The sequence below is a fragment of the Rhincodon typus genome, chromosome 12, assembly GCF_021869965.1.
Source record: "Rhincodon typus isolate 14 chromosome 12, sRhiTyp1.1, whole genome shotgun sequence".
Taxonomy (NCBI): domain Eukaryota; kingdom Metazoa; phylum Chordata; class Chondrichthyes; order Orectolobiformes; family Rhincodontidae; genus Rhincodon; species Rhincodon typus.
The window spans coordinates 58,228,530-58,253,805 of NC_063343.1; the positions used below are offsets into that span (position 1 = coordinate 58,228,530).

Below are 25,276 nucleotides of genomic sequence, written 5' to 3' on the forward strand. Positions count from 1 at the left end.
GTAAATGTAGTGATCTCGGGTTAGAGGAACTTACATATTTTATCATTACCGCTCTTCATCTGTTGAATGTCAACTAGGTTCAATTCAAGAGCTCTTGGCCAGAGTCTAGCAACTCTTCCACCAACAGCTGCAAAAGGTCAGAAGCAACCATTTTTTCCCAAGTTCTTGTGGACATTTGAGTCATGGAGTCACAGGGTTTTACAACATGGAAAGAGGTCCTTTGGCCCATCATGCCCATTCCAGCCATGAAGCACCTATCCACTGTAGTCTTCTTTTACAGTAGTTGGTCCATAACCTGAGCAAGGGTAGAATGTGCCCATTGCCGCAATGCCATCATGCTTTTCCAGGATCTCCTTTCAGAGCCTGGAATAGCATAATGGCATTGAGGCAATGGGCATATTCTACCCTTGCCGGTTCAGCACTCCCACCTCCCATCCCAAGATGGCTGATAAAATCCAGTTCCCTCTGGGCAAGAAGTTCAAATTGATGGAAACCATTTGTGACACTTAAGTAGCCAGTAAAGGACTTCCCTTGTCACCACTGGCATTTTACCAGTGGTGGGTGTGCCCTCTGCCGCGTGGAGAGCTTACTGGGTGGATCTGCTATTCATTCCTGAGGGAGGTACTTTTGTGACTGCTGGTGAAGTTCAGGGTGGGGGTAGCCTGTGCTCTGATTCCCACTCCGTCACCCAGCTCCATCAACTAAAACTCCAACCCAACCCAACCTCATTCACGGTATTGCAAGGATCATGTCCATTTGCTGCAAGTGAGTGCAATCACAGCAGTCATCACATACCCAGTAGCAGAACTAAGGCAGTAGACATGCTAGCCTTCTGTGCTTAGTGGCCACTGTCAGAGAGAGACTTGGACCTCTTAAAGTGATGGAAGTCCTGATAGTAACTATCTGTTGCCAGACTGGCCTATAGCATGGCCAGCTGACTGGTCTCCCAAAAAATAGGACTTGCCCACAAGCTTTATGACCTGATTTTGGGACCTCTGCCACCCCAACATATTTCAGCCCAGTGTTTGCGGTTGCCATTAATGTACAGGAAATGTGATAAAACTGAAATCTCCGTCTTGACTGAAGATTAAATGTTTAGACAAAATCAAATGGGCGAGGAATGGATAAGACAGATGTGGAGAATTGAACTTAAACTGAAATGAACAATCAGGCCTGCTCATTGGGAACTGAGACAGTCATGTGAAAGGGCCAGCATCCGTCTGAATGACTGTGTTCCCATATTTTCAACTCATGGAGAAAGGCCCATACTGGACAATAAATGAGGGAGAACCAAATCGGTAGTGAAGTAATGATGACTACCAATGCCATGTGATCGTTAACTCTCTTTGTAAATTTGTAGCAACTAAAAGTATTTTCTCCTTTCTCAGGAGAATGAGGCAATAGGCTCAAGCGTGTTGCAACTGTTGGTAATAGACCGGGATTCCAGCTCCAACGGTCCACCGTTCTTTTTCTCGATCACAGCCGGCAACGAGGGGAACAACTTTCACATTGACCAACAGGGACTGCTGAAGACGCACACTCGCCTTCAACAAAAAGTGAGGGATCAATACATTCTGCAGGTTCAGGTAAGTTTTCTCAAACATCTTACACTCTTCTTCATCTGTTCTTAAGCCACTGACTGTTAGGTTAAAAAGGGAACTGAGGTACAAGAGGTCAGCTGCTAAATTTGTCATATCAGCAATGAGAACAGTGGACTTGTACGAGGTACCCTCATTACTTTATGCTGCTGGCGATGAATAAACATAGAGCAACATCAACACATCGCTGTTTCTGGCAGTACTACTTACCTGCACCATCAGATCCTTGAAGATACAATTGAATGTTATCTCTGCTGCACTAAACCGCATTCCTCCTACCTGTTCAGGCAAATCCTAAATTGGCACTGATACAAAATTAGCAAACAATAGCACCATTGATGATCCTCCCTGCTGAATAACTGCCCTATTCTTCACACATTGAACAATTTCATTAGAGCACACATTATTCCATTCACCACAGATGTGAACTTCTCCAGGTATTTTGCTTCAATACCAAGTATAATAAGATTTCAGTTGATGCTTCTATTAATCCGTTTAACTACATGTACACCTTTGCAGGCTCAAGCATTGTGAATGGGAAAGGATTAAAGAGTGGGTTATGATATTAGATACATCTGCTGGTTTAGCAAATGAAAGCCTCAAAGAGCCGGGCAGTGTCTCATATTGGCACACATCCAGAACTGTTAAACTAGTGTGCTTTCTCACTAAATCGTGTCTGCAATAACTGCAGTGAAGAAGCAGGAGAATGAAGTGACACATCAAAATTCATTGTTAAACCATTATTTTCTCCAGGTTACAGACAGCGGTCAGCCACCTTTGACATCTTCATCTTTTATCAACATTCGAGTGATTAAGGAAAGTCGGTATCCACCATCAGTGTATCCACTGCAAGTCTTCATTGTTACCTCCAGCAGCAAGTTCCCTGGAGGATTCATTGGAAAAATGCACGCAACAGACCTTGACCTTCACGATACTCTCACTTACAGCACAGTTCCAGGGTTAATAACAGATGGTTTGTTTTCCATTGGCAGTGCAGATGGCAAAGTGTTGGCACAACATGCCTTAGAAGCTGGACACTACTCCTTCAATGTCAGTGTCACCGACAGGAAGTTCATCACCACAGTGAGTGCACAAGTGCATGTCACGCATGTGACACCAGATGTACTTGACCATGCTATTCAGGTGGAACTGGCACAGCTCACACCAGAGAAGTTCATCAGCGACCACTGGCAGAAATTTCAGGGATCCCTGGCAGACCTCCTCCAAGTTCACAAGCGGGACATTGAGCTCATCAGTATGCAGCCAGCGCAGAGTTCTCCAAACTTAGATGTGCTTCTGGTCATAAAGGAATCAGAAGGCTCTATTTATAAATCTGACATTCTGCAGCAGAAGCTCATTTCTTTTGCTGAGAAGTTGGAGGAGTGGGACAGGATTCGGATAGAGAGTGTGGTTCACCGCTGTTCCAATCACAATTGTGCCCAGCGACACTGCAAAGGGAAGTTTCAGCTGGATATGGGAAATGTATTAACGTACACTACAACAGTTCTCAGCTTCATTGTTCCCCGGCATCTTCACTATCGGGCCTGCTCATGTAATGGTAAGATTTCAGTGTATGATCATTAAATTAGAGTGTTGGTCTGGTTTTCCCTCTACTCTCTTTACGAGGTGTCTACTGTGACTCAGTAGTAACACTCTCACCCCAAGTCAGTAGATTTTGGGTTCTGCCCTTCGATAAGCTAGAGCAATAATCAGTAAGCTTGCATTCCAGTGCAGCACAGAGCGAGTTTTTTCACAGTATGTGTCCTGGCTAACGTTTATTCTTCAACTCACACAGCGTGATTACTTCTCTCTGCAAATTGGCTGCCATGCATGCCTCCATTACAGAGACTTCTGACCAAACAGTACTCAAATGACTTTTAATCCAGCTCTTCTGAAAGGCAATGTATAAATGAAAAATCTTCGTGTAGACTTGTGTTAAAGTACTTCTGCTAACCTGCTTAAAAGTGAATCTACATTCATGAGCCTAAATTGTGAAAAACAGGAAGCTATTTCAAATGGGGGTCATCATGGTTGAGCCTAATATCTACGTATATATACAGATTATAAAATATATACATATTCCAAAAATTGTCAAGTCAACTATAGGATCTTCACCACTACCACAGCAAACTCAGCAACCCCTAGAACTGAATCTGTGATTTCTGTTTGTTCAGGGCCAGGAAGTATGTTTATTCGTTAAGCTTTATGAGGAGGCCCCAGAATTTTAAAAAAAGTTAAAATATGATTTACACAGATATCGAGATGAACTTTAGTATCACTCAACAAGTCAAAGTGTGCAGATAACTGTTCTTTTGAATATAGGTTTGGATCAGTGATTTACCTGCATATTACTGTCTTGATATACAGAAGATATACTGTCTGCTGTGCAATTCAGTCTATCAATGTTCCATCTGTGCTTTATAGCATAGCATATAACAAGTGATATGCACATCTCCAAACAGTTGCGTCACACCTCTTTCTCTCAGCTATGTTTCTTCTCTTCAACTTTAAATCTTTCCGTGACCTTGCCTCTTTGAACGTCTCCAGCTCTACAATCCCAAAAGTTATCCTATGGCCATTCAACATTTGTTTTTTTGCTCCATCTACCCCACCTTCAGTTGCCCCTGCTTCAGCCATTTTACCATTGTCGACTGGAAACGTTCCTGTCTATCTTGATATCTCCTTCCCGGACTTTCAAATTCTTCATTAGGACTTGCCTTTTCAATTGTGGTTTCAGCTGCACCAGACCTCTTCCTCGCCTCCTCACCACCACCTTTATCAGTTTGTTCACTGGTCATCAATCACTTGGACATAATGAACATTATAAAAATGCTAAGTCACCACGATATAAATTCCCTGCTCATCCTGTTTTGTCCCCATGACAAGGTCACTATGGAGGAGTTATAAGGGAAGGTGACAGCCCTAGTGGTATTATCAATGGTCTGTTAATCCAGAGATCCAGGTAATGTTCTGGGGACCTGGGTTTAATTTCTGTCACAGCAGATGGTGGAATTTGAATTCAGTAAAAATCTGGAATTAAGAGTCTAATGGTGACCATGAATCCATTGTCAATTGTCTGGAAAAACCCATCTGGTTCATTAATGTCCTTTAGGAAAGGAAACTGCCTCCCTTACCTGGTCTAGCCTACATGTGACTCTAGACCCACAGCAATGTGGTTGATTCTTAACTGTCCTCTGGACAATTAGGGATGGGCATTAAATGCTGCCTAGCCAGCTACATCCTCATCCCACGAATGGATTAAACAAATACAATATGTTAAATCTAATTGGTGTTATCGAACACATAATTAATCTGCATGCTATATCTGTTTTGTAGTTTGGAGTAACCTTGTTAAATATTCAATTGAAATTCAGCACTGGTAAATACACTGAGAAACCTGGTCACTTTAAACAACAGAAAGTCTACCTTTTTATTTTTGTGTTAGGAAACTGTGTACTGCCCATTGCCATAAAGCAGCAGATTTACAAGGTCCAGTCAATCTTCAGTCACAGCAATGCAACTTCCTACCTATTCAAAGCTCTTTTGTTCCAATACAGAATTATATAGCATAGAGACCATCAGTCGGTCCATCATGTCTGAGCCAGCTATGTGAAAAAAATTGCTCAATTAGTCCCACTCCTCTGCCCTTTCCACCTTACCTTGCAAGTTTTTTTTTTCATTTTTAACCACTTTTCAAGGTTACAGTTAAATTGTTTCCACTGCCCTTTCATGCAATGCACTTCAAATTATAATTTGCTGAGCTAAAGAAAACCTCATCAACCCCCTCGTAGTTGCCAATCATTTAAAATCAAAGTTTTCATTCCATTTTCACCTGTTGCTTGAAGCTTGAAGTGTAACTTGAGGTTAATAGACAATACAGATTAAGGTTCTGCTAAATCTTTTTGTTAGCTTCAATGAGTTGACGTGATCATTGTCAGAAGGTACATATCTGGAATCTTTGAACTGTGATAGCTAATGAATTCTGAAGAGAGACTCCAGGAACACTGTTAGAGCAAGAACATAATTTACAAGTGTTCAAGCAGCCACTTATCTCCTTATCATATTAAGAATCCATTTTATTCAGGCAATTTATAAACTAACTGCAGGTAAGCAGAATGCTCAGAGGGTGCAGTCACATCGCAAATACCTTAGTGTCAGCAGTTACCCAGCAAAACAAAGCATTCACCAGTTCTAGGTGGTGGAGTCCTTTTATTATTAAACATAACATATTTGCACTCATATATCATTTCTGTTCTCACTGATCTATTTTGGTTCCTGGTCAAGTCACTGTCTTGATTTTATAAATCCCATCTTTGTTTCCAAAAATCTTCATGGTCTACCCTCTCCCTGTTCTGAAACTTCCTTCAGCTCCACATTTCTCCAAGATATCTGTGCTCACCCAATTTGGTCCTCTTGAGCATTCTTAATTATAATCATCCCACCAATGGTGGCTGTGACCTCCACATCGCCGAGGCCAGACGCCAACTCTCCGACACCTCCTCCTATCGCCCCCTTGATCATGACCCCACCCCTGAGCACCAAACCATCATCTCCCAAACCATCCACAACCTCATCACCTCAGGTGACCTCCCACCCACGGCCTCCAATGTCATCGTTCCCCAACCCCGCACTGCCCGCTTCTATCTCCTTCCCAAAATCCACAAACCTGAATGCCCTGGTCGACCCATTGTCTCCGCCTGCTCCTGCCCCACCGAACTGATCTCCAACTATCTGGACTCCATTTTCTCCCCCTTGGCCCAGGAACTCCCTACCTATATCCATGACACCATCCACGCCCTCCACCTCCTCCAGAACTTCCAATTCCCCGGTCCCCAACACCTCATCTTTACCATGGACGTCCAGTCCCTCTACACCTGCATTCCCCATACAGATGGCCTAAAGGCCCTCCGCTTCTTCCTGTCCCGCAGGCCCGACCAGTCCCCCTCCACTGACACCCTCATCCGCTTAGCCGAACTCGTCCTCACCCTCAACAACTTCTCTTTCAATTCCTCCCACTTCCTACAGACAAAGGGGGTGGCCATGGGTACCCGCATGGGCCCAAGCCACGCCTGCCTCTTTGTAGGTTACATGGAACAATCCCTCTTCCGTACCTACACCGGCCCTAAACCCCACCTCTTCCTCCGTTACATTGATGACTGTATCGGTGCCGCCTCGTGCTCCCACGAGGAGCTGGAACAGTTCATCCACTTCACCAACACCTTCCACCCCAACCTTAAGTTTACTTGGACCATCTCTAATACCTCTCTCCCCTTCCTGGACCTCTCTGTCTCCATCTCAGGCAACCACCTAGAAACCGATATTCATTTCAAGCCCACCGACTCCCACAGCTACCTAGAATACTCCTCCTCCCACCCACCTTCCTGCAAAAATGCTATCCCCTATTCCCAATTCCTTCGCCTCCGCCGCATCTGCTCCCAGGATGAGGCATTCCACTCCCGTACATCTCAGTTGTCCTCGTTTTTCAAGAACCGTAACTTCCCCCCCTCAGTGGTCGAGAACGTCCTCAACCGTGTTTCCCACATCTCCTGCAACTCATCCCTCACACCCCGTCCCTGCAATAAGAACCAAAAAAGAATCCCCCTCGTCCTCACGTACCACCCCACCAACCTCCGGATCCAACGCATCATCCTCCGACACTTCCGCCGTCTGCAATCCGACCCCACCACCAAAGACATCTTTCCCTCCCCACCCTTATCTGCTTTCCGGAGGGACCACTCTCTCCGTGACTCCCTTGTCCGCTCCACACTCCCCTCCAGCACCACCATACCCGGCACTTTTCCTTGCAACCGCAGGAAGTGCTACACCTGCCCCCATACCTCCTCCCTCATCCCCATCCCAGGCCCCAAGAAGACTTTCCACATCAAGCAGATGTTCACCTGCACATCTGCCAATGTGGTATACTGCATCCGCTGTACCTGGTGTGGCCTCCTCTACATCGGGGAAACCAAGCGGAGGCTTGGGGACCGCTTTGCAGAACACCTACGCTCGGTTCGCAATAAACAACTGCACCTCCCAGTCGCGAACCATTTCAACTCCCCCTCCCATTCCTCAGACGACATGTCCATCCTGGGCCTCCTGCAGTGCCACAATGATGCTACCCGAAGGTTGCAGGAACAGCAACTCATATTCCGCTTGGGAACCCTGCAGCCCAATGGTATCAATGTGGATTTCACAAGTTTCAAAATCTCCCCTCCCCCTACCGCATTCCAAAACCAGTCCAGCTCGTCCCCGCCTCCCTAACCTGTTCTTCCTCCCACCTATCCCCTCCTCCCACCTCAAGCCGCACCCCTATCTCCTACCGACTAACCTCATCCCGCCCCCTTGACCTGTCCGTCCTCCCTGGACTGACCTATCCCCTCCCTAACTCCCCACCTACACTCACCTTTACTGGCTCCATCCCTACCTCTTCGACCTGTTTGTTTCCTCTCCACCTATCTTCTCCTCTATCCATCTTCTATCCGCCTCCCACTCTCTCCCTATTTATTTCAGAACCCCCTTCCCCTCCCCCTTTTCTGATGAAGGGTCTCAGCCCAAAACATCAGCCTTTCTGCTCCTATGATGCTGCTTGGCCTGCTGTGTTCATCCAGCCCTGCAACTTGTTGTCTCGGATTCTCTAGCATCTGCAGTTCCTACTATCTCTGTGCTGTCAATTATGCAGGTTTAAGGGAAACTATGGATGATCAATGAATGCTGACTTCACCATCAATGCCGACAATGCATGAGAGATTAAAAAATAAATCTCTGGATTTCCCTCCAACATCTCTCAGCTTCTTTACTCACATTCCTCCTGTAAGAATCTAGGTAGCACCTACCTCTTTTACCAGGCTTTTGCTCATCTGATCTAATATTCACTTAAGGAGTTTGGTGCCATTTGTTTTATAATCCCATCATGAGGTGCTTTTTTATGGTCACTATCGAAATGCAAGTTGTTATCAGTAATAAATTTGTTTTGTAGCAAAGCTGAAACCAGCATCTCCAAACTCTGTGACATTTTGTTAGTCCATTTAAAATCCTGGGTTACTGTGTCAGCTCAAAATACAACAAGAAGTTTTAATATTTCAGATTCTTCTCTGAGATTCACTGGTGACAGCTATATAAAGTATCGTTATTTGGGTGACAAAGATCCACTGAAAACAGCAATCAGTTTCCGCTTACAAACGCTCCAGTCAGAAGCAGTGGTGCTGCACACCAATGGAACTGATTCCAGTCTTCTTGAGGTAAAAGCACAGCCTTTTCAGTCTCCATAGGAATCAATAATTGTTTAAACTTTGGGCCAGACAAACAGTAAAATTCAAATTACAGGTTTTCTTTTGTGCGTCAAAATAGACACTTCTGGTCAGTTGAGTTTCTGATGCATGTAGAACTCAACCAAATGCCGTATTCACCTACTTATGACCACTTAGGAGTAATTTGGAAAGAGTGGGTATTCGATTTTTCAACATTTTCCACATAAATCAGTACAATGATTATAGTATTGAGTGTCTGAAAACCCTGATTATATAATGTAATTGCTGTCAGTAAAATTTACAGAGTTAAGAAGCTTAGATATGTGATTCAGAGGGGTTAGTCTGTTCAGATTTAAGGGAAACTGAATAGTAATCAGGAAGGGCCACTGAGATCAGAGAAGTCACTGAGGCTGAGGAGAAAGCTGGTTGTTGAAGTTTCAAGACCAATGGGAGAAGGACTGCTATGATACCTGAATGATGGACAGAGAGGAAAATATTCCAATAGAACTTATTAACAAGGCTGAGAGGTTATACTTCATTGTCACAGTAGACAGGAAGATTTTTCACATAAGTAGAGAAAGTAACTGAATTATAGCTTATGCCTTTATTGTAATCAAATGTCCCAAGGCACTTCAGAGGAGTGTTATCAGATGAGCTTTGACACTGAGCCATATGAGGAGATACTACAAAAACAGAAGTTGCTGGGAAAGCTCAGCAGGTCTGGCAGCATCTGTGAAGAAAAATCAGAGTTAACATTTCGGGAAGGGTTCACCTGACGGGAAACGTTAACTCTGATCTTTTTCTTCACAGATGCTGCCAGACCTGCTGAGCTTTTTCGGCAAATTCTGTTTTTGTTCCTGATTTATAGCACTCGCAGTTCTTTTGGTTTTTATTTAAGGAGATACTATGACAGCTTGGTCAAAGAGTTCAATTTAAAAGTGTGTTTTAAAGGAGTGAGGGAATTCACTAACCTTGGACCCAGGTAGTGGAAGTCATGGTCTCCAAAAGGTTTAGGAGTAAATATCCAACATGTACAAGAGGTCAAAATCAGAGGAGTGCAAAGCTATAGGAGGATTGCAGAGCTGGACATGGTTACAGTGATAGGGAAGGGGAAGGCAATGGAAGGATTTGAAAACGAGGATTCATATTTCAGAATTGAGGCATTGCTACACTAGAAGCCAATGCAGGTTAGGGGAGATCGGGAGTATGTATGAGCAGGACTTTATGAGAATTAGGATACAGAAAGCAGAATGCTGGATGGGTTCAAGTTGAGAATGGCAAAAGATGTGAGTTTAGCTAGGATGGCCTTGGAATGAACAAGTCTAGAGAGACCTATATATTAAAGAGAATGACTGATGGTAGAAGACAGACTAAATGTAGTGAGAAATGTGGTGAGAAATAATTTGGAACCTTGCTGAAAAGAGAGGAACTGATGAAGCTGCAAATTAAGTGATGGAATTTGGAATAGCTGATGAGGCTGCAGAGAAAATACCAAAAAAGAGACTGGATATAATTGTTCTTGCCAAAAACCTAGCAGATTCAGCAAAAAAAATTCTTATTATGTTTTATAGATCATCGATGGAAATCTGATGTTCATTTATGTCTGTAATGGAACGAGTAGGGTTTTGTCACTGAACGGCACACCAGTGAACAATGGGCTGTGGCATTCAGTCATAATTGAGGTAGCTGCATTGTCAGTAACTCTGGAGCTGGACTCAGTGCATGTAGCTTCTGCTGCACTTTCGGGGACATGTCGCAGAAGTGATTTTGTGTTTTTCGGTGGTAAAGTTCTAGAGGAACACTTGACACCCAGTAACCATGAACATGTCATCAAGGACTTTCAAGGCTGCCTTGGCTCCATTAGATTCCAAGGGGATGACAACACAAAAGATGAAGAAACAAATGAACAATTTGTAGTGGTTGAATCATCTTTGGGAATCGAAGCCTGTTGCCCCCTTATTGAAGTATGCTCAGGGGCACCATGTCAAAATGGGGGAACATGCACTGAAAATCCATCTGGAGGTGAGTACACTTTGGACAAAAACACAATTAATACCTTTGACTGGGCTTTTAGTTCTAGCTGGTGGAGAGTTAAAGGGCAATTATTAAGCTCACTTGACAGTGCAATGAGCTTGACTACTTTGTCCTGATTCAAAGAACTGCTGACATTTATTGTCTTGGCTCATTTAATGAAGACTTGTTGCTTGGATGATGCCTTTGCGTCCATATCCTGATAAACGTCAATTGCTTTTGAGTGGGAAGATGGATAAAATTGGCAAAGGAGGGGATAAAGTCACAATGGCACAGATCATTGTATGGCTGTAGAGGGAACACATGAATAGGTTACAAGAGTTTATAAATGGAATGATCAGATGGTGCAAATCAATAGCAGATGGAATTTAACCCTGACAAGTATGAGGTGTTGCACTTTGGAAGAAGTAACAAGAAAATGGAGGACTGAATGAATGGCAGAATGTTCGGAAGCTCAGAGGAACAGAACAATCTTGGGTTGTTTGTCCACAAATCCCTTAAGGTTAATAAGGTAATTAAGAAGTCAAATGGGACATGACTTTATCAGTTAAGGCATAGTTTACAAGAGCAGGGAAGTTACATTAAAGCTGTGTAGGACTTGGGTAACACATTGGCACAATGGTTAGTGCTGCTGCCTCACAGCAGCAGGGACCTGGGTTCAATGCCAGCCCTGGATGACTGTCTATGTGAAGATTGCACATTCTCCCTGTGTCTGTGTGGGTTTCCTCCCACAGTCCAAAGATGTGTAGGTTAGGTGGATTTGCCATGCTAAATGCCCCATAGTGTCCAGGGATGTGTGGATGCTCTTCAGGAGATTGCTGCTTATTGAATGGGTCAAATGCCCTCTTTCTGCACTGTAGGGATTCTATGATTTTGCTTAAGCCCCATATGGAGTACTCTGTGCGGTTCTGGTCACTGTGCTACAGGAAGGATGTGATTGCACTGCAGAGGGTGCAGAGCAGATTCACCAGGATGTTGCCATGAACAGAGTACTTGAGCTTGAAGAGAGGCTAGATAAGCTCAGGTTGCTTGCTTTAGAGCAGAGACGGTTGAAGCGAGACTTGAAATTGGTGTATAAAATTATGAGAATCATGGGCAGGATGAGTAGAAAGCTGTTCCCCTTAGTTGAAGGATTAATAACAAAGGGGCATAATTTTAAGCAGAAAGGCAGGAGGTTTAGAGGGGACTTGAGGAAATTTTGTTTTCATCCAGATGATGGTGGGGTTCTGGAATGCACTGCCTGGAAGAACAGTTGAAGCAACTAACCTAACAACCTCTAAAAAGTACTTGATGAGAACATGAAATGTCATAACATTCAAGGCAATTGACCTAGGTGCCGGGTGGTGGGCCTAGTATAGCTTTGGTGGTATAGATTTGATGGGGTGAAAAGCCTCTTCTGTACCGTATGTTTCTATTAAATAATCCTTTATGTCTTAAATTCAGGATATGTTTGCAAATGTCCGAAGAATGTTCTTGGTTTGCACTGTGAACTGATCGATCATCTCTGCCTCTCACAACCCTGCATCAATGGTGGGTCCTGCATCCCGCAAAAGAGTAACTACACCTGCAACTGCCCCAAGGGGTATTCAGGACCTAGGTAAAGAACAGTGTCTGATCGCACTTTGCTACATACAGTAAATTCTCCACCATCTTAGTAACATTGACAATTACCATAAACTCCTAACGGACCCAAGTTTGAGTTGTATATCAGCTGTTTCCATCCTATATTTCTTTTTTACTGACATGTTGCTTTTTCTTTGAATCATAGCAGCAAATTGCAGAATTCAGAGTTCACATTGCGTATCTCTCAGCTGATGATCGTACTAAATACCATCCCAACTTTTGCTTAAATGACTTGGTTCCATCAACTTTAATCATTCATCATTCTCTGTGAAATAGATCTATCAGTACTTAACCTTCATCTAATATATCCTATAGAGTTATGTTATTCAGTTTTCGCTCTTGTGATGGCTTCATAGTTTGCATGACTTTACACTGAATTTATTTTATTGTTTGCCAGGCCGACTTCAAAATCACATAACTCCCTCTCCATCAGATCAACCAATTAGAATTATAGAAGACTGTGTCTTACAGTTCTCCAAGAGCATAGCCATTCTGTCAACAGAGAAACTCAAGTGCTCAAAATCCTGAGACATTACAGACCTGCACAGACTGCTTATGATCTCACAATGCCTCAGGTGCCTCCCAATATTTAGGAACTTATTGCCTCTGATGCTCCAGAAAGTTTTACTGTCTTGTTACATCTGAGGCCCAGCATCTTTATCCAGTGAAGTATGACTACCTGTTCTCTATTTCTGAGGAGTACTGCCCATAGCTGACTCTGCCACACTTCCTCTCCCAACTTACCAGTGATATGTGTTCACCCAGTGTTCCACATTCCAAGCTGGATTCAGACCAATCCAACCTGAATGTGATTCCATTGGTGATGCTCCACTTCATGTGAGTGGTGCAGGCTCTGTGGAATATCTCCAACTATGCAATGGCTAGGCACACCTCCCTGTCCCTACACCCCTGCCAACTCCCTAATTACTCCTAACAATTGTTATTTTCATCAAATTGTTCAGATATGCTGAGACACGAGTGGGTTTTGAACTGGATCTACTGGTTCAGAGGTGGGGACAATAACACTGTGCTACAGGACCCCGAAATAACAATTGTATACTTGCAATTCTCAGGTGTGAAGAGGATATCAATGAATGCCTACAGCATCCTTGCAGAAACAATGGGAGCTGTGAGAATTTCTCTGGTTTCTTTAACTGCAACTGCACACATGGGTACACTGGCAAATTGTGTAATCAGTCGGTGGATAAACACTTATACAGCTCTCCCATAGTCATTAGCCACTACGAAATTATCGAAATAGCAGGAGCTGTGCTGGCGGCCTGCATATTAGTCGCAATGTTTGTCATCTTCCGTAAGGTCAGGAACAAAAGTAAGAAGCAGACCACCCTGAGTGTTCTGGGCAGCAATGAGCTGTCGAAGAGTGAAACAACAAGGAACAACTATTGTGATTTGCATTCGTCTGCACTCATCCCACTCAACATTCTCAAGGGCTCCACGTATGAATTGGACAGAAATTCATACCAAGGGTCACAGGGGCATCCAGAACTCAACACATTCAACTCGGTGCATTGCAAAAGCAGGCCAACTGTCGTGTGCAGCGTAGCGCCAAATCTTCCTCCTCCTCCCTCCTCCAACTCGGATAACGAATCTATACCGAAAACAACCTGGGAATGCGAGTACGAGGGTGAGAACATTTAATGTTTATGAGTCTTTTATGAGCTGTAGAGTCACTTATGGCATAGAATGAGGCCATTCGTCCCATCGAGTCTAGACTGGTTATCTGACAATTTCAATTCCCTCCCTCTATCCTTATATCCCTGAAAGATTATTTCACCTAAGTGCCCACCTAATTTATTTCTGTAATCATTCATTGTCTCCTCTTACACCACCCTGATAGGAAATTCCAGGATACTAAGATTTGTTAATAAAGTTCTTCTCCACATCGCCACCCCTGCACCTCTTGCTCAAAACCTTAGATCTGTTTCTCGGTCCTTTCACTATTAGCTAATGGGAACATGTTTACTTTAACCAAACCATAATCTTATACGCATCTATCAAATCTCCACTCAATGTCCTTTGCTCCAAGGAGACCAATCTTAGCTTTTCCAATTAAACTTTATAATAAAAACCCCTCATCGCTGAAGCCTTTCTGGTAAATCTTCTCTACCCTTGCAATGGCCCTCATAATCTTCCTAAAGAGTAGTGACCTAAACTGAGTACAATCAGAGTTTTATATATGTTCAGCATAAATCCCTTCTCCTGTACTCTGTGCCTCAATGTACTCAATTATGAAGCCCAGAAGTCCTTATGCTTTGCTGTCATTGGGATCTTTTTACTGAACCAAGGTGAATATACATTAGAAGTGTAATGTCTCAACTTTACCTTGGAATTCCTCTTTGCAGTGCCTCCTAACAGCTTAGTAAATTGCTCCAGTTTATTGCTGATATGTGCTGATCAGAAAATCTCCAGGCTTGATGCCAGGAATGTGCTGAGTGACTTGATCTTTTTGGTTCTACTTAGATGAAAAATGTGGATTTTTAAAATTTCATTAATGAGTTGCGTACTTTGCTGGCTAGGCCATCATTTATTGCCCATCCTTAATTGTCTTGGAGAAGGTGATGGTGAGTTGTCTTCTTAAACCACTGCAATCATTGATGGTGTAGGGATTCCCACAATGCTGTTAGGATGGGATTTCCACAACATTGACTCAGCAACACTGAAGGGATGGCAATATAATTCCAGATCAGGCTGATGAGTGACCTGGTGTCGAACTTGCAGGTGATGGTGTTTCCATGCACCTGCTGCCTTTGACCTTCTAGGTGCTAGAGGTCAGGTGTTTGGATGGTGCAGTCGAAGGAGCTTTGGTGAGATGCTACAGTGCATCGTGTAGATGGTACACATTGCTGCCAATGTCCATCAATGGTGAGGGGAGTGAATGCTAAAGATGGCGGACATCGGTGAGACAAGACACATAGGAGTCACTTGCCATAGAATTCCCTGTATTGAGTTGGCTGGTCCAGTTCAGTTTCCAGTCAACAGTAACCCCCAAGTTGTGAATGGTGGGAGATTCAGTGATGATAATACTATTGATTTTCAAGGTGAGATGGTTGGATTCTGTTTTACTTAAGATGATTATTGTCTGATCCTTGTCTGGTGTGAATGTTACCTGCCACTTAGCAGCTCCAGCCTGGACAATGTCCAGATCCTACTGCATTTTGACACTGACTGCTTCAGTATCTGAGGAGCTGCAAATGGTGATAAACATTTGAACATCTCCATCTCTGAACTTATGATGGAGGGAAGATCATTGATAATGCAGCTAAAAATGGTTGGACCTAGGACACTCCCTTGAGGAACTGCTCAGAGATGCCCTGGAGCTGAGATGATTGGCCTTCAAGAACCATTTTGTGCTTTGTGCTCAGTATGAAACCAACCATCCAAGGTTCCCCCATTGACTCCAGTTTTGCTAGAGCTCCTTGATACCATACTTGGTCAAACACTTCCCTGATGTCAAGGACAGTCATCATCATCTCACCTCTGGAGTTCAGGTCTTTTGTTCATGCTTTGACTAAGGTTGTGGTGAGTTCAGGAGCTGAGTAGACCTGGCGTATTCCAAACTGAGTAGCAATGAGCAGATTATTCCTTTCTAAGTGCCAATTGATAGTGTCAAAGACTTCCATCACTTCGTTGTGATGTCTGAGAATAAACTAATAGAATGACAAGTGCCTGGATTGGATTTGACCTGCTCTTTGTGCACAGGGCAAAATGGGCAATTTTCACATTGTCAGGACAGATGCCAGTGATGTTACAGTACTGAAACAGCTTTGCTATGGGTGTGGCTAGTACTGGAGTGCAAGTCATCAGTACCAATGCTGGAATCTTGTCAGGGCCCATAGCCTTTGCAGTATTGAGTGTCTCCAGTTATTTGTTTTTTTGATATCACATTGAATGAATCAAATTGGCTGAAGACTGGTATCCATAATGCTGGAGCCTCAGAAAGAAGTCAAAGTTTGCCAAAGACACTTTCTATGAAGTCAGCTCATCTTTTAAATACTGACTTCTGTATTGTGCCTTAAAGTGGCACACCTGGAAGGTCTCCAAACTTACTCTATTTGACAACAAACCTTGAAGATCAAACCTTCCCTGATCGGCAATAATTATTCCCTTAGTGATTCCTTTACCCATAAGACCATAAGATATAGGAGCAGAATTAGGCCATTCAACCCATTTAGTCTGCTCCACCATCAGTTATGTCTGATATATTTCACAACGCCATTCTCTGTCTTGTCCCCATAATCCTTGATCCCCTTACTAATCAAGCATCTATCTATTTTTGTCTTCAAAACACTCAATGACTTGGCCTCCACAGCCCTCTGTGGCAGTGAGTTCCACAGATTCACTACCCTTTTACTGAAGAAACTGAGATGAAGAGGAATTTGTTCACCATGACGCTGTGCATCTGGGTCCTAGTCTCTGTCCTACTAGTGACAACATCTTCTCCACTTCCACCCAACTAGACCTCTCAGGATTCTGTAGGTTTCAATGAGACTATACCTCCCATCATCCTTCTAAACTCCATGGAGCACACACCCAGAGTCCTCAATTGCTTCTCATACAACAAGCCCTACATCCCAGTGATCATTCTTGTAAATCTCCTGTGGACCTCCTCCAATTCTAGCACATCCTACCTTAGATATGAGGCCAAAACTGCTCACAGTATTCCAAATGTGGTCTGACCAGGGCCTTATACAGCCTCAGCAGTACATCTCTGCTCTTATGTTCTAGCCCTTTTGAATTGAATGCTAACACTGGATTTGCCTTCCTAAGTGCCAACTGATCCTGCATGTTAACCTAAGAGAATGCTGAAATAGGACTCCCAAGTCCCTTTGTACTTCAGATTTCCGAAGCCTTGCCCCATTTAGAAAATAATCCATGCCTCTATTCTTTCCTACCAAAGTGCATGACCTCACACTTTCCCACATTGAATTCCATCTGCCACTTCTTTGCCCACTCTCCTAACCTGTCCAAATCCTTCTGCAGCCTCCCTGCCTCCTCAATACTACCTATCCCTCCACCTATCTTTGTATCATCGGCAAACTTAGCAACAATATCCTCAGTTCCTTCATCCACATCGCTAATGTATAATATGAATAATTGTGGTCCCAGTATGGACCCCCTGTGAAACTCCTCTAGGCCCTGGCGGCCTTCCTGAAACAAGACCCTTTTATCCATAGTGTCTGCTTTCCGCCAGTCAACCAATCCTCTATCCCATGCCAATACCATTCCCTGAACACCATGGGTTCTTAATATCATATTTAGCGTCCTCTTGTCAATGGTCTTCTGGAAATCCAAATAGATCACATTCACTGGCTGTTCTTTGTCTAACTTGCTTGTTACGTCCTCAAAGGGGTGAGAGGCAGTTTGTAACCTGAGATCAAATCCAGCAATGCAGATTGCCTCTTTATTGAGGAACCCACCAGTCCATATCATGCAATGCGTAGACAATCCACTTTTATCTTTTGTCACTGCCCAGACACTAAATTGAGAATGGCTTCCTAGAATTCTGATGGCGTGCACCTATTTTGATAAGTTATGCAAGTTAGGAAAGGATCGTTAGGTTAAAAAAAAGTGAGTATGGTTCAATAGGCATTTAATGAAGCTGTGTTGTGTTTCTTAACCTTTGTCTCTCATGTTTTTCAATACCTTGTGAATCATTGTTGAGTAATTGTTAGATTGTTCACTTTTCCACATTTTGTGGTTTAACAAGACAAAAAATATGTTTGTGCACAAAAACCAGGTCTGTATATACATTCCACAGTTTAAGTAGTCTTCCATTATTGACATACACACCCTCACGTGTTGTGTAACATTGCCATAATTTTACCAGTGCCAATAAGTCTGCAGTATCATGCACATTAGACATGTGTAAGCTTCGACAATCAATGTTAGCTGGCTGTCTGATTGAACAAAAGAGTGAATAGGCATTTAACATGAAGTTTAATATGTTCTCGACCAACACTCACCAAGGATCAGAAGAATACCGGCAGTAGTGGGTGTTCTCTGCCCATTTTTATTCTCACCTTTGACTTGTGCTGATGGGGCTAATTCTTGCTACTCAATAGAGTCCATGAAGTGGATATATGATCTGGTGCATAAATTCAGAATGAAGAGGCAATATATCAAAATTAAAACCAATCTGCTTAAAGGTGGTGCTCAAAAGCATTCTTTCACACAAAGGCTAGTGGAAGCCTGGCGGCCTTTCTGCACAAAAAGCTTGGGGATGGAGATGGCCAAGTGAACATTCAAATACTGAAATTGATAGATTTTAATTAGGTAAGGGTGTTAAAGATTCCAGAGCCAAGTCATGTAAATGCAATTAAGATCCAAATCAGCTGTGTCTGATTAGATTGTGGAACAAGTTTGCGAAGCTGAATGATCTATGTCACTGAATGGTCCTATGTTCCACCCAAGCTGATATCACAGGAGGGTAGGCAATGGGCTAGAAGTATTATTGCTAGACTAATAACCCAGAGAACAAAAAAAATGCTGGAATTCACAGCGGGTCAGGCAGCATCCGTGGAGAGAGAGCAAACTAATGTTTTGAGTCTAGATGATTCTTCATCAGAACTGAAACGTTAGAGATAATAGGAACTGCCGATGCTGGAGTCTGAGATAACAAGGTGTAGAGCTGGATGAACACAGCAGGCCAAGCAGAATCAGAGGAGCAGGAAGGCTGACGTTTTGGGCCCAGACTCTTCTTCAGAAAGGTTCTTTTGAAACGTTAGATTTCCATCTCTTCGTGGATGCTGCCTGACCCGCTGTGAATTCCAGCATGTTTTGTTTTCAGTACAGACTTGAGCATCAGCAGTAATTTGTTCCTGTATTAATCCAGAGACCCATGTAAAATCTTGAGGATGAGTGTTCAAATCCCAACGTAGCAGGTGATGGAATTTGAATTCAGTTAAAAAAAAATCTGGAATTAAGAGTCTAATGACAACCATGAAACCACTGCTATTGTCAGAAAAACCCATCTGGTTCATTAATGTCCTTTATGGAGAGAAACTGTCATCCTTTCCTGGTCCGGCCTGCATGTGACAACAGACCCACAGCAATGTAGTTGACTCTTAACTGTCCTCTGGGCAATTAGGGATGGGCAATATAATTCTGGCCTAGCCAGCAACAAATACACACACACCCTAGGAATGAATTTAAAAATAAATTAATGCAGGACAGGGTATGTCACCGCTACTTGATACATTTATTGAATCATAGGGCACTAACAACAAACTACATTCTTTTGACAGTTCTTTAGCTGTTACTCCACTGTTATTACTCTCCTTTTAGCTCCACAGGGCTTGGTATTAGCTTTTCTACAGGCTGGGACCTGTTGGCGAAATGAAGCCTCCTTTATGGTTCGCTTGAATGGTGAAAGATGGTGATTAAAAATGTGAAAGAAGTAATAGAAAAATAAATCTAAAGAATGAAACAAATGGTGAATGTGCCACAAAAATTACTCAGCAAAAAATAAATCAGAGTAGAAAGTTGTAAAACACAAAAAGAAAATTTAAAATGAAAATGTAAACAAATGCTAAAAATTGAAAAAGGCAATTAGAGTATAAAATAAAATCATAACAAGATTCTTCAGAGAGGGATTTTGGATGTAAAGTTTGTAGCTATAATATGATTGTATGAGTCTTTTAGCATTAAAGATTGATAGTTTGTAGTATGGCACCCTGCTAAAGGCAACGTGTTAAGTTTTTCATATCGTCTTTTTGAAATATTCAAAGCAGATTATCTACTGCAGATGGTAGTATAGCACTATCTGAGTTGCAGTATCCTGTGATTCTTTGAGTAAAGGCTAGGAATGTATACATAAGAAAAGAATAAAAATGAGCCATGAAGTGATACAGTGAAGAAAAGGACATGGTTCACCTGCATTTTTGGTAATAGCTCAGGACAAAAGGGGAAGTGATGAAAGAAATTAGGGAAAGGAAGAACATGAACTGGACCCAGAGTGTAGTGAATAGTTAAAGTAAGTTAGACACACTGAAGAGGGAAGCATTGAGAATTGGCATAGTGGAGCAGGCTGCAGTAGCTCAGGAGTCTGGTGGTAGGAAAAGACAGGTTAATACTGGAACTTCTGACAGACCACCTTACTGACAATGTTACTGAGAGATCCACATTTTGGGACAGCACGGTGGCTCAGTGGTTAGCACTGCTGCCTCACAGCGCTAGTGACCTGGGTTTGATTCCACCCTCGAGCGACTGTCTGTGTGGAGTTTGCACATTCTTCTTGTGTCTGCATGGGTTTCATCCAGGCGCTCCGGTTTCCTCCCACAATCCAAAGATGTGCAGGTTAGGTGGATTGGCCATGGGAAATGTAGGGTTATAGGGATTGGGTGGGATGATCTCCGGATGGTCATTGTGGACTCAATGGGCTGAATAGGCTGCTTCCACACTGTAAGGATTCTATGATCCCACTGTCAAACTCAGCTCAGGGTCAGGGTTGTGCTGGTAAAGAATGGATGGGAGTATTTTGGCAGCTGGAACTAGACTGAACTGAAAATAGAAAATACACAGTGAAAGAAAAACACTACAAACCCTGCCGATGCCTCTTGTTTATTGATTTGAATTTTTAATATGTTTCTTCAGGATTCTTTTAACATTGTATTTTAATTTTCAGTCTATCATGGTGATCCTCCAGTCTGGCCGCCCCAGCCTCAGTCTCACTCACCAATGATACAGGAATATTCCCGATATGAAGCAATCGAAGAGAATCTCCCACCTCCAATGGGCAATGAACACTTTGACAAATACGACGGCTTCCCCTTCCCGCTGGATCATTATTCCTCACGTAGTAAGCGGGCCCCCCTGGCCCCACAGTACAGCGATCAGGTCTTGGAAGACTTCCCCGACGGCAATCCGGTGGCCTTACTGCCGTCCCGCTGCCAGAATGAGTACACGGCCATCAGCTACTACCCAGCGGAGCTGCTAAAAGCGCAGGCCCCAGGTGTTCCCATGCAGCCAGGCTACCAGAAGGTTCACGTTCGTCTCAGTGTTGCCCAGCCATCCTACGCAGAGTGTGAGCCTGTGCACTCGCAAGCTGTGGTGCCCCGCCTGGTCATGCCGACGTGCTATGAGGACTCTGATCTGATGGAGAGTGACTATGGCAGTTGTGAGGAGGTGATGTTTTAATGCAGAGACTTCTTCACCGTTTTAGTCATGCAAAATGTCAGGTCAAGCCTGCTAACACCCACTTACTGCCTACTCTAAGATCGCTGTAATGACTTTCCTTGTGGGTACGAGTGGAAGGGTTGGTTTTAAGTACCCACTGGACAGTGGGCTGTTCAACAGTGCCCCAGGCTGACGGCCCTGCCACGGTATGAATGCAGCAACAGACTGCCATTGCATTAGTAAGGCTACAGCTCTGCGGTGACACCTGGTGGCTATTGGTGAATTCAGAAGAAATGCCACAAGACTGCTAAGACATTGGGAGAACAATTACATTAGTGTCACTTTTATGATTGTAATGTTCATGAGATTGTATAAATCTAGACTTTTTAGTGCTAAAAAAACTATATAATCCCTTCCCAGCCATAAAAGTATTGAATGAATGAGATACTGTGGATGCTGTCTGTACATTCTCTTTTTGCTCATGGATATTTGCATCAGGCATGCCATTAGTTGTTTATGCACGTCTGAAAATATGATGAAAAGTAACTTGATTCTTGTTATGTTTTACTAACAACAGAGTGAATTCGGCATGTTGTGGGAAGAGGTGAATATCATTGCAGCTGTTTATAGACTTTTTTTGTTATTTTCTTTGAAAATGGTTACCACCTTCCAGAGGCAATGAATTTTATTCTGAACCAAGCTTGCTATACTTGGCCAGGGAACGAATCTTTGCTGATTCCTTGTTACCTAAATAAGGGGAAATATTCCATTCCCCAGCATTCTTTATACTTGTTTAAACACACTGTTAAAAGAAAGGCTAATAATTCAGTCGGTGGTAAACACAGACAATTCCGAATATTGCTTCAGTGACAAACTTTACAATACCAAAAAAAATGAAATTTCACAAAGCAACTTGATTTATGCCTGACATAATTTTTCCATAAAATGGCTCCTGATTCTCTTACACAACTATATAAGTTATGAAGAACATTTTCTAACCTCAGGCAGATTTCTTTATTCAGGAAAGAGTTATAGTTTCATGAAGAACAAATCACAAAGCAGAAGTTTGGGATGATACAAGCTTATTTCTGCATGATTGAACTAGCAAGAATTGATGTTGGTGCAAAGTTCTGAATCCCGTTCATTTCAAGTAAAGTCAAGAGCAGGCATGGTACAGGCCTCCCTTTAAGTCATACAGTACTAAGGTCAGCTGTCCCAGACAAGGAAAACAATAGTCCATCATCAAGTATCTCATGAGAATATTATTAAAATAGATTTCTTTACAGTATAGAAACAAAAAAAAAATGCAATGCTTTCTCCTTTGCCTGATTGGATCTTTGCACTGGGCTGGCAGAGCGAACCACATCTACACATCACATTGTAATGACTCAATGATTCTCTCACACTTATAGTGGTGCTGGATCAATATCTTTAAGCTACCTTGCAGGTCCATAGGCCAAAGACACATCTTTTTGATCTTATATTATCAGCAAAAAGAGTGAGTTCTCATTGTTTTGTCCAAATACTGGAAGAATTATTGATGAGAATTTCATTGATACATTGCAAAATAAAATCCCAAAAGGAATCCAGATCAATCAAAAAGACTCATTTAATACTGTCTATGATATTTCCTGATGCCATTACTAGAATCTTCAATTTGTTGCGCATTGAACCAAGACCTGTTTATGTCACAGCTGGACGATCAATCAGCAACAGTGAAATGCTACTGATAGTTGTTCTGTTGCAATCAAATCTTTGCAATACACTAATGTCGACCCATTCACTGTTCTTTTCCTCTGTTCCAATCAAACCATTCAGCCCAAAAGGGGTTAAATGGCATTGAAGAGAAAGCAGTCTTCATTTGAGCTTGTGTTACTCTCAGATCCAAGAGTACAAACTTAGTTATTGGTCTAAAAGGTTACAGTTAAGCAACTTAGCACTGTGTCTTTTTGGATAAGGCCTAATTTATGATGGCACAAAAAATCTGCTTTGTCAAGAAAAGCTCTATTTAAGATTATGCTGTATAACAATCAACTTTATGGAACGTGCAGGTTGCTTACATGAATATTGCAATGAAATAATTGCACTGTAAAGTGGTTTTGACATAGGAGACTGAAGTTGTAGAACATGCATATTCCTCCCTGTTATTCTATGTAAACATGTTATTTTTCCCCCATTTAGTAATTGTGATGACTGTATTTTGTTTGTGCAGCCAGTGTTTAATATATTGTTCTGCTGTATGAGTTTGTACAGAAAGTGTTTCTGTTTTAATTTTGTATTAAATTCAACAAAATGTGGTTTTATTTTGACTACAGATATTCACTATTTTGTGGTTATTGCATTCAAGTTTTAATAGCTTGGATTTAAGAAAAAATTAATAACTTGCAGAGCAGTAACTTCTTACTATTCCCAGAACTGAAAGCAAATGAGGAGACAAGGGCCTGACTCTCAGATAAATAAGATGGCCATCAACAGGTCATGAGAGATATTGGGAGAAGTGGCAATGTTGCAGAACATGGAGGGTGTGGAGAGAAGAGGTGTGGAAAGAGAATATAAAACATTGTGGAATAGATGATATGGCAGATGGGAGGTTGCAAGGGCAAGTTCAAAGAAGACAAGCAATAGGAGGAAGAAAGGACATGTTAGTAAAGTGACAAGGCATTTGAATGATAAATGAAAGAAAGGGCAAGAAGAAGGTAGAAGGAGGCCATTTGATTTATCTTCCTGTGCCAGCTCTTTGAAGGAGCTATTGATTAGACCTACTCCCCACAGCCCTCTGCTTTAACTCTTTTCAAGGCTATGTGCAATTTCACTTTCATGGTTAACACAGAATCCACTTCCACCGAACGTTCTCTACTCCCTCACCAATTTTACAACATCAACTTCATCGTCAACTTTTCTGATGACAGACACAAAGACCTGAATTTTCCCAAACTCTTCCTGTGTCAATTCGAGGAGTTTCCTGGAGGGTTTCTTTTTGTGAGCTCTAGTGAGTTTTATTACACCTTGTTAACTATGAACTGTACTGCCATAGCACAGATGTCTCAATATTTTGTACTCACCAGCGGGGGAAGTGTTTACCACTGCTGGGATCTTCTGGGTTTCCTGCCAGCACCAGCAGATGTCAAAGCCAGCAGCATACCTGGTCAAACATTGCAAATCAATGAGTGAACTTCACAGATACAGTGTGTGAAGAATTGCTAAGGAGATGCTAATAAAGGAATGTTAGCATCTTGCTTTGTTGAGAAGGATCTGGAGGTCCTGATGGATGTTCGGGGGAGGGGGTGGTGGCAAACAGGAGGGTTGCTCCCCTTTCCTTGGGAACTGGACATTGACGGAACTCACTTGATTTGACAATGGTTTGCATGCTGCAGATACCTGTTGTATTGTCAGCAAAGATGTAATTTCTTTCAATACATAACAGAACATAATGTAATAGAGCCAGATTATTGGCTAGTTTATACCATGCCTTCTGATGGGTGTAAAGTTGGACCATATAAAAGTCAGGGGACAGTCTGTCCATTGTTTACCTGCCTGTCCCTTTCCCCATCATAATTGGGGCAGTGGTTAGCACTACTGCCTCACAGCATCAGGGACCCGGGTTCAATTCCACCCTTGGGCGACTGCCTGTGTGGAGTTTGC

At 42.7% G+C, this 25,276-nt stretch overlaps 1 protein-coding gene across 1 annotated transcript in view; it reads left to right on the forward strand.

Annotated features, from left to right (window-relative positions):
• Positions 1-23,948, forward strand: part of fat2 (FAT atypical cadherin 2) — a 101,217-nt gene extending 77,269 nt beyond the window's left edge. The window contains exons 17-23 of the mRNA XM_020511574.2: positions 1,389-1,586; positions 2,352-3,156; positions 8,682-8,836; positions 10,417-10,867; positions 12,320-12,473; positions 13,573-14,144; positions 21,144-23,948. Coding sequence (XP_020367163.2) covers positions 1,389-1,586; positions 2,352-3,156; positions 8,682-8,836; positions 10,417-10,867; positions 12,320-12,473; positions 13,573-14,144; positions 21,144-21,655 — 2,847 coding nt within the window. The 3' untranslated portion in view covers positions 21,656-23,948. The remainder of the gene's footprint in view (positions 1-1,388; positions 1,587-2,351; positions 3,157-8,681; positions 8,837-10,416; positions 10,868-12,319; positions 12,474-13,572; positions 14,145-21,143) is intronic.
• The last annotated feature ends 1,328 nt before the right edge of the window (positions 23,949-25,276 follow it).